General features: G+C 44.9%; 1 protein-coding gene across 1 annotated transcript in view; it reads left to right on the plus strand.

The window, feature by feature from the left end:
* Nucleotides 1–15,727, plus strand: part of LOC142244498 (solute carrier family 22 member 13-like) — a 32,105-nt gene that overhangs the window by 16,071 nt on the left and 307 nt on the right. Inside the window, exons 6-9 of the mRNA XM_075316733.1 lie at nucleotides 4,019–4,113; nucleotides 8,144–8,358; nucleotides 11,010–11,118; nucleotides 15,489–15,698. Coding sequence (XP_075172848.1) covers nucleotides 4,019–4,113; nucleotides 8,144–8,358; nucleotides 11,010–11,118; nucleotides 15,489–15,698 — 629 coding nt within the window. The remainder of the gene's footprint in view (nucleotides 1–4,018; nucleotides 4,114–8,143; nucleotides 8,359–11,009; nucleotides 11,119–15,488; nucleotides 15,699–15,727) is intronic.

Below are 15,727 nucleotides of genomic sequence, written 5' to 3' on the forward strand. Positions count from 1 at the left end.
TCCACCGGCTGTAATCCCAGCTCCTGCAGGCGGCCACCACCGTCTGCCTCCTTGCCAATGGCGACTGGGCTCCGACCCAGCCACCTGGTAGTCTCTTGGCAGGCCTGGACACAGGACTGCCCGTGAACTTGACTGCTCTCCACTAGAACTCGAACTGTTCTGTGTGTTTTCCCACCTCCATGCCTGTAAACTCATCGGTGGGCGGAGCCAACCACCTGGCTCCGCCCCCTGGTGTGGACATCAAACCTGGAGGGTGGTGACAAGGTTTTTAGTTTGACTGATGTTACCTAATCGGTAGGGGGGGTGTGGTGTTGTGTGTGACTACCTGGGACGACCTGACTAGTCCAGGGAATCACATTCCCCCTTGGTTTAATGCAGATCATCCGCGGGCTGCCCATCCATCACCGGTTTATTTTTGCTTTCTGTAAAATAGAAAAAACGGGAACATAATACAATTATACTAGCATTGGTACAAACTTTCAACATTTTAAAACTTTTTGGATCTTCCCTTACGGGAGGCACATACTTAAACGTTACGAACGTCAAACACTTTTATTAATACGGGAACCAGGTCCTCAGTCACCCACCCAAAAAACTTAGCCTTGATCCTGCCTCTAAGAAGCGGGCAGCACCCCTTTTCCCCAGTCCAGTAACGGGCCCAGGTATGTTTAATGGGACGGGTGCAGGTTTCACAGTCCTTTCAGAGGCCCCACGTCCAGGGGACCCCTGACTCGGAGGATGGCCACCGGTTGTAGTGGTGGCGGGCCTCGGCCAACTGCTTCCCGCAGGCCCATCCTCCAGTCTGCCTCTTTGGAGGCAGTGAAACTGGACGGCCGGTTAAGGGGGGGGGTATTATTTACAAGCCCAATAGTTTTTGGGTGGCCTGCCAGTTCTCGGCCTTGTCTTTAGTAAAAACGGGGGCAACAAAAGTCCCAACAGGGACGGGCAGTAGAGGTCCCAACAGGGACTGTGTCACATTGGCAGCCGGGTTCCGCTGCCTTTACTTCAGATCATCCTCGTCGTACTCTTCCTCCACCGTGACTTCAGAGCTGTACGGTGGGGGAGGGGACTGGGGCCGCATGGGACATTACGGCTCTCCTTCCTCTTCACATTGAGGGCAAACCAGCCCCTCTCCCCGCAATGACAGGTGTATGTCACCAGATCACCGGGTAGCAGGTCACGGTCCGGGTGACCCATTGAGCGGTGGGAGTTAACGTCCCAACGGGATACGAAGATTTCGACCTCCAGGCCCGGTTCAAAGACGAACCCCCATCCACACAGGCGGACTTGGCCCTCGTAGGTCTGGTCCCGCAGACTAGTCCAGCGCGTCACAATAGCGCAGTCCGTTAACGCACTGCGCTATTCTCCATAGACTTGTATTGACAACGCCCTGTAACACAAGTGTCTGCATTGCATCCGCTGGACGACGCTGCGTCGTTAATTTGACGAAGCATCAGGCGGAGGGAACGCTACATGTAGCGTTTTTTGGTTCGTTAAAATATCGCACCTTGACGGATTCCATTAGAATCCACCTAGGTGTCTAATGATTGTCTATGGGGGCGGATTCCGCCGCAATGCACTAAGCGGCAGAATCCACTGACGGATCCCATCACGTTCTACTGCGCATGCTCAGCATGTCCAGCAGAATGAGCTAAATCGTTTAATATCACTCCTGGTCTCTCCCCCCCCCTCTCTCTCATATTCACCGATCATCGGCACGGCGCTGCACAGCTGTCACACTGCTCTGGCGGCTTCTCCAGCTTTTAAAAATGCCGGCCGCTCATTATTCAATCTCGTATTCCCTGCTTCCCTCGCCCACCGGTGCCTATGATTGGTTGAAGTCAGACACGCCCCCACGCTGAGTGACAGCTGTCTCACTGCAACCAATCACAGCCGCCGGTGGGCTGGTCTACATCGTGCGGTACAATAAACAAATTAATAATTTTAAAAAAAACAAAAACTGCTGTCCCCCCCAATTTTGATACCAGCCAAGATAAAGCCACACGGCGGAAGGCTGATATTGTCAGGATGGGGAGCGCCACATTATGGGGAGCCCACCACCCTAACAATATCAGCCAGCAGCGGCCCGGAATTGCCGGATCCAATAGATGCGACAGTCCCGAGACTCTACCTGGCTCATCCCAAATTGCCCTGGTGCGGTGGTAATCGGGGTAATAAGGAGTTAAATGGCAGCTTATAGCTGCCACTAAGTCCTAGGTTAATCATGGCAGGCGTCTCCCCAAGATATCTTCCATGATTAACCTGTAAGTGAAAGTAAATAAACACACACAACGAAAAATCCTTTATTTGGAATAAAAAAAAACAAAAAAACCCCTCATTTACCACTTTATTAATCCCCAAACACTCATCCAGGTCCGACGTAATCCGCACAACGCTTTCAGCTCTGCTACATGAAGCTGACAGGGAGCGCCGTAGAACACGACCGCTCTGTGTCAGCTCCACGCAGCAACTGAAGTGAGCCGCGCTGTCACCAGAGACTTCACTCAGGAAGTGCCTGCATGTATGCGGGGATGATGATGAGTGAGGTACTACCGGGGTGTGTGCGGTGATGATGATGAGTGCAGTAGTTCCGGGGTGTGTGTGGGGATGATGATGGGTGCGGTAGTGCTTGTGTGTGCAGTGATGATGATAAATGCAGTAGTGCCGGGGTGTGTGCGGGGATGATGATGGGTGCGGTAGTGCCGGGGTGTGTGCGGGGATAATGATGGGTGCTGTAGTGCTGGGGTGTGTGCGGGGATGATGATGGTAGCGGTAGTACCTGCGTGTGTGCAGGGATGATGGGAGCGGTAGTGCCTGCGTGTGTGCGGGGATGATGGTAGCGGTAGTGCCGAGGTGTGTGCAGTGATGATGATGGGAGCGGTAGTGCCTGCGTGTGTGTGGGGATCATGGGTGCAGTAGTGCCGGGGTGTGTGTTCAGTGTATACATACAGAGGGCGGAGTGCGGGGGGGGTGGAGCCGAGCGGGGCCATGACGTCAGTGATGGACGTCAGTGTCGGGGACTGCATGGCTGGGGGCAGGTGACTATTTGTGTGTGCGTGTGTGTGCGTGTGTTCAGTGTATACATGCGGAGGGCGGAGTGCGGGGTGGGTGGAACCGAGTTACGCTGGTAACCATGGTACACAATCGGGTAACTATGCAAAGCGCTTTGCTTAGTTACCTGATGTGTACCATGGTTACCAGCGTACGCCGGCTCCCGGCACGATCCCAGCAACGCAAGGGTATGTCTCGGCTGGGTTGCCGGTGTGGGCTTCCAGGGGTGCAGCAGTCACCTGGGAGTCGGGGCTCCGTGTGGGTGCGGGGAAAAGTGTCGGGCGTCGTCCTGTCGCGCTGTAGTTCATGCTGAGCTATTGGTCGCAGGCTCTTTAGCGCACGCGGTGTGGCGACGGTTGTCACTGTAATGATGTTATTTTGGAGCAAGACAGACAGACAGAATAAGGCAATTATATATATACATGCTTGCCAATGTTTACAGGTAACAGGAGTCTGGGAAGAGTTTGCTTATGGCAAACAAAGCATATTGGCAAAAATTTGCATTCCAATTTTCATATCATGCTCCTCCAAGCCCCATCTTTTGAAAATGTATGCTGGGGCTCTATCTAACCACAGAGGGTCCTGATATCAGGCACCCGAAACTTTTCAGAACCAATGGTGTTAGGGATGTTTCAGGAGGCTTCATTGGTGCCTTGGAGATTTGCCAAATTTTCCATGAGTTTGGGAGGTCATCCAGTTTTTCTTGTTGCTCTAGGAAATTATTAAATTTATTTTCATGTACTGTGATACATTTACAGCAGTATAGTTGCATATTGTATATCATAACGTCAGCTGAAAATCCTGCACTGGGTTCATTGAAGATAGGGGCCACTGGTTAGGTTTGATCATTCCCCTTCCTTGTCAGTAATCTCAAACACACTCATTGTTAAGTACTTGGATTAGTTTTGGGTTACTGATATATATTATATTAGATTCCCCTATTATTTTCTATTCTTATTTTTTTAAGTTACAAGAAGAAAAACAGACAAAATCTGGCAACATGATAGATCTGTTTAAGACCCCAACTCTGACAAAAAGAACACTTATTATGTGTTTGGTATGGTAAGTCCTGATAAGTGTCCTTGCAATAGCCAGAATACAATTGTACAAACTCTTATATTGATCTATCCACCTGTAACAAATGCTAAAGTGCAGTGGGTCTGATCTTTTAGACCAGGGATCCTACTTGTGGCTCGCAGGCCAATGTTGTGTGGCTCTCAGCTGTCAGCCAGCTCGATGTTTTAGCAAACAACTATGAAATGAAGGTCTCCCAATGGTAACTTTTCTGAGTAGCCCTGCACAACATAGCAGATATGAATGCATATTTACTGGTGGGTAGCTGAGGATAAATATAGAAAATTGGAGAAAGGATGATACTAGTAGTTGGAGAGGTGCTTGAAGCTGGGTCCGATAGTGTGATGAATGTGATTAAAGGGAACCAAACCCTGTGCCCCTCTCTCTTATAGGCAGTATACTTAAATCCAGGGGTTCCCATTTTATCCCTTACGATAATCTTGCATTAAAGGGAACCAATCACCAGGAATTTCGTATATAATCTAAAGCCAGTGCTATACTGGTACTATCATGCTGATTCTATACATACCTTTCTTTAGTGGTCAGCTCGGATGTTTAGGTTTTGGAACCCAAGAAAGTAAAGTTTATAAAATCAGCAGCTTCTTGAGTGACAGCAGCTGAGGATTAGATAATAACTTATCACCTGCCTCTGTTAGAATTAGCATAAGTATTATACATACAATTCCATTTTTCCCTTGCAGGACCTATGTTGCGAGGTCAGACCTATGTGACCAGAAGGGGCGCGGCCTCAGCCAACAAAGCTGATACCACTAAGCAACATTGTTCTGTTGGCTGAGGCCCTACCCCTTCTAGTCACATGGGTATGACCTCTCACAGGACCTGGAAGGGAAAAGTTGCATCGATTGTATAATACTTATGCTAATTCTATGAGGGGGAAGAGATAACTATGAATACCCCCCAGATATTATCTGATCCTCAGCTGCTGTCACTCAAGCAGCTGCCGATTTTATAAACTTTACTTTCTTGGGTTTCAAAACCTAAATATCTGAGCTGACCACTACAGGTATGTACAGAATCAGCCTGATACTGCCAGTATAGCACGGGATTTAGGTTATATACAAAAATCCTGGTGATTGGTTCACTTTAAGGTAATAGACTGTGGCATCCATCGCTGTGTCATGGCATGACGCTGCCCTGACACAGCGTCTGTCCTCTGTTCACCCTCTGAAGACTCTGTAATAAAATCACATCTTATCTCCATCTTCTTGAGTGCCAAGTGTTTACTTACCATATTCAAGGGAAAATGGTGAGTAAAAAAAATCACGTCTTATCTTCATCTTCCCTTTAATGCAAAATTATCATAAGGCATACAATGGGAACCCCTGGATCTAAGTATACTGCCTATAAGGGAGAGGGGCACAGGGTTTGGCGAGCTTTCTGTGGGGGAGTTTTGCCATTCGTTATATCTAGACAGTGGGGCTCTTGACGCTATTATGATGTAAGTGGGAGAGGTCTTATTGAATGTGGCTTGTGACCATCTATTAGAGCTGAATGTAGCTCTCAAGGTAAAAAAGGTTGTAGACAATACGTGGACACCTGCTCATCCATAGGTATGTGCAGTATTTGGAGTTTTAATTATATGCTAAATCAGAAAATAGACACATTTGCTTTACAGGGGGAAAGAAGTTGAACATACAGAGACATGAGGTGGATTTATTCCCTGAGCAGTGGTGTCCAATGGGCTTGCGCCCCCAGCTGCATATTAGTCAGATGTATAGGCCCTTGTTGCATTCTAGATCTTACAAAGTCATGCATGTTTGCACACCATATAAAATAACATTCCTATTCTTGTCCCATGCGCCTTACTGTAATAATTCCCCCCTCCTGGCTCCATCCTCTAATAATGTCCCTTATCCTTGTTGTAATAATGTCCTCCGACCTAGACCCCTTCCTATAATAATGTCTCTCATTGTGGCCCATTTGTATAATATTGTCCCCATCCTGGCCACTTTCTGTAGTAATGTCCCTCATCCTGGACCCCTTCCTGTAAAAATGTCCCCTGTCCCTGTCCTTTTTTGTAATAATGTCCCCTGTCCTGGGACCTCTCCTGTAATGTTTCCTCCATCCTGTCCCCTTTCTTTAATAATCACACTCATCTTGGCACTTTCCTACAATAATGTCCCCTGTTCTGCCGTTTTGTATCCAACACATTTAAAATTGAAACAAATTATTCTTCTTACCTTTGTCATCTCCCACGACGTGCAGAGTCCTCTTCCATAGCCAGTGCAGAGGTTGGCAACTGACTTCGTTGTGCCCACTATGAGCGGTTCTTGATGCCTCTGCCATGCGCTGCCTGTGACTGGCATGCAGGGGTCAGCTGCCAGCTTTTGATTGGCCGGTGGCCTGTATTGTGGTGCAGAGAACTGGTGGGTCTCTTCACCTCAATACATTTCACCTGAATGTGCCCACGAGGAGGCACATTCAGTGGAAATAGTCACTGGCGATCACTGAGTGCACCTATTATTATTGTGCCCCTGCATTGAAACAAATGCACTCCATACACCAGTTTTAAGTAGGAGGCTGTTGGAGTAGGAAATGCTAAGTTAAGACTCAGCCGACTCAATAAATTTGGAGCGTTTTTGGATGTCCGCAGTTGGTCAAGCAACTAACTCTAAAACCCATTAACGTTTTAGAAATATGGTATAGTAAAATAAAAAAAGACGCACACTTTGCTTAGAAAAGGTGTCTGCCAAAACGTTCAAACTTTTTCCATCAGAAAATTGGTGCAAAATGTCAACGAATACTTCCTGTGTAAATCAAGCATACTGTAATAGCATGGAAAAAGCATTAAGGGTTCTGTTGATTAAATAGATTGTGAGAATACCCAATCCTTAAGGGAGCTTTACATGCTGCGACATCGCTAGCAATGTCGCTAGCGATTGCACCCGCCCCCGTCGTTTGTGCGTCATGGGCAAATCGCTGCCCGTGGCGAACAATATCGCTAGGACGCGTCAAACGGACTTACCTTCCTAGCGACGTCGCTGTGGGCGGCGGATAATCTCTTTTTTAAGGGGGCGGTTTGTGCGGCGTCACAGCGACGTCAATCAGCGGGCCACCAATAGAAGCGGAGGGGCAGAGAGCAGCTGCATTCACGTCACTCCCACCTCGTTTTCCTAGGACGCAGGAATGCTGTTCGTCGTTCCCGGGGTGTCACATGTAGCGATGTGTGCTGCCTCAGGAACGACGAACAACCTGCGTCCAAAATGAGCAACTATATTTAGGAAATGAATGACGTGTCAATGATCAACGATTTTTCACTATTTTGCAATCGTTAGCGGTTGCTCGTAGGTGTCACGTGCAACGACGTCGCTAACGACGCCAGATGTGCGTCACAAATTCCGTGACCCCAGCGATATCTTGTTAGCGATATTGTTGCGTGTAAAGTGGCCTTTAAACTAAACATTTTTTTAAATAATAAATCAAACATAATCATAATGAAATGTGTTTTGTATAGTGTTCTCAATTTAGGTATTTTCAAAAGGGGCTGCAGATTTTGTATCCACTTTTCCAAGCAGAAATTCTATAACATATCACAGAAGGAGTACAAAATTCCATATGTAATCTGAATGGATATTGACTTTTAAATACTCAACTTGTCAATTTATGCTGCAGATTTTTACCGCAGATTTCACTCTTTGTAATGCTAGGGGCACATGCACATGATATGTAAATTACAGCAGAAAAAATCCACTTCAGATTTTGCAAAATTTGCATTGAAGTCCTTCTAAGCAAGACCCAATGCCTGAATACGGCTTTGGCTGATAAAAGGGATTGTTAAGCAGAAGACCCCACACTATGAATCCTATATATCCTAATGGGGAATAAGGAAAGGAGTCATCAAGATGAGACAATCAAATTCCTGTCTCTTGAAGATTGTATTGTGTTAATATTTGCATAGAACAAGTAGTCCATTCAGTTTGCTATAAAATATACCCATATGTATTCATAAAAATGACTTAAAGGTAAACTTTCTCTGTTTTTAAAAATTTCGTTTTAGGTTTGTGAACAGTTTAGTGTATTATGGCCTCAGTCTGAATGTAGGAAGCTTTGGGTTCGACATTTATCTTACGCAGCTCATTTTTGGAGCTGTGGAAATTCCTGCACGTCTTGGATCTATGTTCATGGTGCAATTTTTTGGAAGAAGGTTGAGTCAATCATTATCTCTTTTATTGGGAGGAACTGCTTGCCTCATTATCACCGCAATACCAAAGGGTAAGCCACGTATTCATACGTATTCCTCTGTTTTTGCATACATTTAATTATAGATAAGTATATCTCAAAATAGGGTTACAAATCAGGACGACATGTAGCACCACCAAGGCTGGTACTTTCCCTTTTCTCACTGATACTGTTAGACCATTTACCAGTAGTGGGGGCTTGTATGACATTCTGATCCCAATATTTTTCTGCTAGTCTCACATCAAGAGAGATTGTGTGGATTTATACCAGAACATGAAGGGGAGACCTCTGTGAAGCCACGGTATAGGTCCAATCCACGGGCAATATGTATCAGCCATGTATGGTTGACACTAAAACGCTATGGCATTTATAGAGAAAAACATACTTTAAAAGCCAACGGGGACTGAGCTGCACTGGAGACTAGTTTTTTCCACCCACTTCCTTCTCTCTGCATGTGTGTATCGGGAGGGATCTGTCCACGGAAGTGTGGGGGGGGTGAGGTTGGGGAGAGGAGAAGAATGTCTGACTAGTCTATTGTGCGGCTTGATCTCTGGTGGATTTTAAAATATGTTTTTCACTGAAAAGCCGCAGCGTTTCAGAATAAAGCATACTTGGCTGAAATCATGCTACCAGGGTCTGATACATGCTGTCTGTGGATCGGGCTACATGTATCAGCTGTCATGTTCCCTCTAAACAAATATGGAGAGTGAGGCAGCAAATCTAATGATATTAACTTGTATTAATGCTTGTGATCATTTCACTTAAGCCCCAATGACCTTTTTGCTCCCCATCTTTCACAACGCCAGTGCTGATGCTTTCTTTTAGTTATGTTCATTTATTGATGCACAGCATCACACACTGTATGTACAGTTTCAATCAAAATTTGACATTCCCCATTACAAATTTATTAGCAAAATTTACAACATATAATATTTCAGCTGTTTGCAATAAATGAGTCATGCAAAAACTTATTTAAATTCTTCAAAACAATATGTGGTTTCACCAAATGCAGCATAAAATGCTAATTGTACTACTCATTACTGCAGTCTCAGAACTATTCAACCCCTTAACGACAAGCATCATTAGTAATTTGAGATGGCTCAGTGGTTAACACTGGAGTTTGTTTGTTTTCCTTATGGTGGGTTTCCTCCGGGTACTCCGCATTTCTTCCATACGCCAAAGACAGTGATAGAGAACTTAGATTTATTCTTGTTGTCTATAATTCCAAATGTGTCTTTTCGGACATTGAGGGCCATTGTTGTCTCCTTGTATTCTTTTTCCTGTTTTTTTTTCTTGTAAAGCAATGATCTCTTCTCTTAATTTTTGGGCGACTTTCCTGCCATATTTCTAACATGCAATCAAAATTCTCAGTCTACAAATTGTTAGCTAGTCGAGCTACTTTATGTGTTTTAAGAAGCCCTTGGTTGGTTGCATCAGGGGTACCCGAGACATCATCTGATTTGCAAATGTTAGATCTTATGAGGAATTCTGTTCAGGGGGTTGAATAATTTCTAAAAAGTTTAAAAGTGTCTTTTTGTGTTGATTTGGAGAAATCACTTGTTATATGAGGCATTTTGAGATATCTAAATTGTTCATTTCTGATTGTTTTTTTGAAAATGACAGGAGGTTTATAAATTGTGATAATAAACACAGGAAAGAAAGAAAAGGTATACAAAAGAGCAAAATAATCTTCTATTATAGGTGCTTTTGCTACTCAGGAAAGAAGGTTTGATCTTCTTTTGCCCCTCTAAACTTTCCCTTGGCTTCTCCCCTTTGCTTACAAGCAATGCAAATCCTATTGAGAGACGAGTACCAGGTTCACAGCTTTCACCTCATTGCAGACATATGGTTTGCTTCTATGGTATGTATGACCTTTCTCATGGAGAACCCTGTTAGCCCCAGATGACTATCATATGCAACTCACATAGTTAAAGAGGTTTTCCACTACTAATGTACCTACCTTTCATTTGTCTTAACTATTCCTAACTAACACTTTCCTAATATACTACTTACCCTGATCCTGAAAGCTGAGCTCTCTGTGACTCCTATATTCTTACAATGACATCTGGAGACTAGAATCAGACAAACTGAGCAGGGCACGTCACTGGGGAGGGCAGAGTTGTCTGTCTGTGAGTGACAGCAGTCTGGGAGTGCATGCACAGATCACACTTCACTCTCCTCTCAGCTTGCTTTACAGTACGGTGCTTTCATGTGACAAGTGCTGCAATGTGCAGATTGTACAATGTGATCTAATGATTGGCACATCACAGCACTTGTCACATCAAAGCACTGTACTGTACTGTAAAGCAGACTGAGAGGAGAGTGAAGTGGGATCTGTGCATATGTGCCCAGACTGTTGTCACTAACAGACAAGGAGCCCTGCCCCCACCAGTGTCGTGCCCTGCTCAGTTTGTCCAATTCCGGTCTCCAGACCTGAAGGATCAAAGCCAGAACATCAGCATAGGAATATAGGATAGACCAGCTTACAGGAGCAGGGTAGGTAACAAAAGTATATTAGGAAAGTGTTAGTTAGGAAGAGTTAAGACAAATGAAAGGGGGTCAAATTAGTAGTGAAAAACTCCTTTAAAGACAAAACTTCCAAAATAACTGAAATGTTGTGTTTAGCTTTAAAGCGCTTTCAATATAAATGCAGTATAATGAATATTACTCTGTGACATTTTCAGAGTTATCTGTTGGGATCACAGTGCTGGCAGTAATTGGAAAATTCGCAACGGCGTCTTCTTACTCAGTTTGTTATATATACGCTGCTGAGTTATTCCCAACAATCATCAGGTGAGATGTCTGTAGTGAAAGAAATACATTTTGGAGGGTTTATTACCCTTGGGCTCATGCACATGGTTGTATCACATTTCTATAATGTACTGATTTGTAGTATACCATTGCCATGCTGCGGGGCCATTCTGTACCTGTAGGTTTCTTCGATTTTACAGGCATGTGATGGTATCATAGTTTAGATTCCATGAAAATTTGTGACTAAAAAATCATGACATGCCCCAGTACATTCAGTAGTATGGAGCTATCATCTTGAAACATTGCTTCTAGCAGTGAATATGGTGTCTCATGAAGACACCAGAGATGGGCAGATCGATTCACTGGACTCTGGTCCATCGGGCAGGTCAGAAGTCTCTAGATGCTGGATAGCAGGCTCATGAATCTCCGATCTTCTAGGAACCCCAATGTGACTTTTGGGCTGGAGTTACACAATTCGATCTGCTTATCTCTAGGTGGCACCACACAATGTAATACAGAGATAATATGGCTACATAATATGAAACAACAGTTTGACCACAGCAACCCATGCCACTGAGCTCCCGATGTACTGTTTTTGTGCTCATGTTAGTGCTAGAGGTGGTTTGGGGCGCTGAAGTTACCGAATCAGCAGAGCGGTGAAGAATTCTATGTACTTTTTCCTTTTGCTCAGCCCTTGGCGGTTCTCCTCTTAAAGATTATACTCTTTGACATACACGCCACCATCATAACATTACCAAATTATATTCCATATATGTTATATTATATTAATGGTGCGTGGCAATATACGGACCATGGATAAATCGCATAGTATACAGACAACAAACAAGAAAAAAGCGCGATCAGACATCCAGTGCAACTTAATATATATTTTTATTATTATTTGTGCAAGTGCATGGCATGGGTTCTCCTCTTAAGTATTCAAATTTGTGGCTTTAACACTTATGTGTGGATCCAAAACTCTTTTCAATAATCTTATTACTTCCAGTTGATGGTGGAATCAGGGGCAGACATACCATTGCTGCAAACTGTGCAGGGAGTGGTGCTCTGTTTGCTGGATTTGCACCCCAACTCCTGGCTGCTTCATTAGCCTCCTTTTTGTTCACCAACTGATCTTGTAGGTTTTTAAAACCCAGAGAAGATGCAGTGTAGTGTAGGACCCAGCAAAGGAGGTTGCCGTGAAGGGGCGCTGGGCTGGTATTACAATGGCCATTATAATATTCTAAATACCTCCATTTATGTTATAAGGTAAAATTTATTTTGGTTTTTCACAGTGTGCGGCTGGAATTTTTCTCATATATATATATATATATATATATATATATATTAACATTTTTGATGGTAAAAAAATGTCATGCTTCGTTTTCTTTCTTAGTTTTACAATTAGCAGTAGTAATTTTGGCCATCATCTTTTAGCAATGTCCCCCATCTTGTTCCCCTTCTTGAAGTAATGTACCCATCCTGGTCCCCATTCTGTAGTAATGTACCCATCCTGGTCCCCATCCTGTAGTAATGTGCCCCATCCTTGCCCCTTTTACAAATGTGCCCCATCCTTGCCCCTTTTACATATTTTCCCCATCCTTGTACCCATCCTGTAGTAATGTGCCCATTCTGTAGTAATGTGCCCCATCCTTGGCCCCATCCTGTAGTAATGTGCCCATCCTGTAGCAATGTGCCCCATCCTTGTTCCCATTATGTAGTAATATGACCATCCTGTAGTAATGGGCCCCATCCTTGTCCCCATTCTGTAGTAATGTGCCCTCTCCTGTAGTAATGTGCCCAACCTTGTCCCCTTTTACTAATGTGCCCCATCCTTGCCCCCATCCTTTAGTAATGTGCCCATCCTGTAGTAACGTGACCCAGCATTGTCCTCTTTAACTAATGTGCCCCATCCTGTAGTAATGTGCCCCCTCCTTGTCCCCTTTTACTAAAGTGCCCCATCCTTGTTCCCATTCCGTAGTAATGTGCCCCATCCTGTAGTAATGTGCCCACCTTTGTCCCCTTTTACTAGTGTGCCCACCTTTGTCCCCATCCATGTCTTCTTTTACTAATGTCCCCATGCAGGTCCTCTTCTTGTAGTAATGTCCCCTTTACTGATACTCTTCTTGTAGCTATGTCTCATCTTGGTCCCTTATTGTGCCATTCTACACACACACACACACACACACACACACACACAGACATACACCAAAACATTCTTCTCACCTGTCCTCTGTTCCCTCGACATCCTCTTCTCTGCTTGTTTGCGGCCAACAGGCACACGCCCCCCTTGATAATCGCAGTCGCTGTCAGTGCTTCATCTGAAATTCAGATGAACATTTTGCCGCCGCCGTCCAGAGTTAAGCTCTCTCTGCACTATTCCAATGGCAGTCGCCGGCCAATCAGATACAAGCAGGTGACATCATACGTATCAGCTGCTTGCCTCTGATTGGCCAGCGGCCACCATTGGATTAGTGCAGAAAGAGCTTCACTCTGCGCAGCTTTGGTAAAACGTTCATCTGAAATAAAGCAGTGAGCAGTGATGGCTGTGGGTCCTGCACCGGCTTTGATTGTCATGGGGGGATGTGCCTGCAGGTGGCAAAAAGCAGCCTGAGGGGCCGCGTGTTTGAGACTTCTGATATAGAGTATGTTTAACAGTATTATCTCAATGCTAAAAGAAAATCCACACATACCTCCTTATCTTGGATCTATTTCTGTGGTGCATTTTTTGGAAGAAAGCAGTCACTATGGCCCTGACTCATGAAAACCGGTGTTCTTCATGCCGATCTTGATGAGAGGCTGTGTTGGAGTCAGACTATCCTAATTCATGAAGTGGTGTATGCCTTTTCATGAATCAGAACCATTGGCGAAGAAATACGTACAGTGGTGTAACTAGAGTTTGATGGACCCCGGTACAAAAACTTTGGACTTGGCCCCCCCCTCCACGTACACTAACACTCGAAGTACGGGATAATGACACAGACACTTGGGGTATGGGATAATGATGCTGACACTATGCTCTTTCCCTCAGCAGCCAGGTTTCCCATCCCCTGCTTTATCTTTATCAGCCCTCATATATAGTTCTCCCAATACAATAATGGCCCCCACATAGCCTTCCATATAGTATAAAGGGTCCCACATAACCCTTCATATATTAGAATACACTTCCATAGTCCTCCATGTATTATAATGCATTTTCCATAGTCCTTCATGTATATGGTATCCCTCCAATTATTGTAATGCAACTCCCATTATCCTCCATGTGTTATAATTCACCCCATAGTTTCCTTATATTATACTGCACCACATAGTCCTCCATATATTATAATGCACCCCATAGTTCATGTATAATGCAGCCCCATAGACCTCCATATATAATGCAACCCCATAGACCTCCATGTATAATATAGCCCACTAGGCCTCTGGCCACCGTGTACTCACTGATTAAAAAAAACCCAAAATAACAAGTCCTTACCTCTCCTCATTCCCCGGCTGCTCCTGTCAGAGTGTCCCCTGTCCTGCATTCAGTGCTGTGCAGTTTCAGCACAGCAGTCGCACAGTGGTGACGTCCCCACGCTCAGCTGCACTGTGACGTCGAGCGGAGACACAAGGGGAGAAAGATGAAGCATGGAGCTGAGCGCGCTGCTCGTTGCTTCATCATTGCTGTGTGCGATGATGGGCGAGGGGGGCCCGATGCCGCCACTGCTGCTGACACCGGACCCCCCTGACTCATGGGCCATATAGCGGCTGCGTGGTTTGCCACAGAACAGCACAGCTCCTCTCTCACAGAGAAGAGCCAGATGCTGATCTGCATAGCAGGTGTCGGGCCCCTAACACTGCGGGCCTGGTCATGATGGCGACCTCTGCGAGTGCGGTTGTTACGCCCCTGGATACTTACCTCCAGTTGGAGACTGGAGTACGATTTTTATTGTGGTGAACACCACCATTTGACATAAATTTAATGAGTGCCGGTTGCCCCGAAGTGGCCTGTCATGGCTCCTCCCACTCTGTCCAAACTGGGTAAAAAGGCTGTGGGAATGACCAAAGTTGTAAAATTTTAGTGCAGCTTTGAGTTTTGCAACTTTTGCAACTTTACAAAGATTTTCATGCCAGAATTCTAGGATTAACACTTTGATGATTTGGCCCTTTATATTTTGCAGAGCTCATGTGAATCCAAGCAGGTTATGTACTGCCACAACCCTTGTTCTCAAGGCAGCATTTTGGAGCAGTAAAATAATGTGTAACTGTAGGGGCGCGGACGGGGCCATGGTTGGGACTCGGTTCTGCTGATTTCATGCGGCCTTCTCTAACTTTGTAACTTTGGCCCACGCCCTAGTGCTCTCATTTTTATTCCTTTTTAATTATTATTATTATTATTATTATTTTACCATAGTTTTTTTTTTTCCATATTCCAGGCAGAATGGAGTAGGACTTTGCTCTATGTCGGCTCGTATAGGTGGGATCATAGCACCACTTATTATTCTTCTGGACAAATTTCACCCGGCTATACCAATGGCCATTTATGGAAGTGGGCCGATCATCGGGGGTCTTTTTTGTTTCCTTTTACCAGAGACACAGGGCAGGGAACTTCAGGATCATACATTTGAAACCAATAATATTCCAAGGTAAATTTGTCCTATAGATATAAAGTATT

Source organism: Anomaloglossus baeobatrachus, chromosome 6 (assembly GCF_048569485.1).
Source record: "Anomaloglossus baeobatrachus isolate aAnoBae1 chromosome 6, aAnoBae1.hap1, whole genome shotgun sequence".
In the NCBI taxonomy this organism is placed as follows: Eukaryota; Metazoa; Chordata; class Amphibia; order Anura; family Aromobatidae; genus Anomaloglossus; species Anomaloglossus baeobatrachus.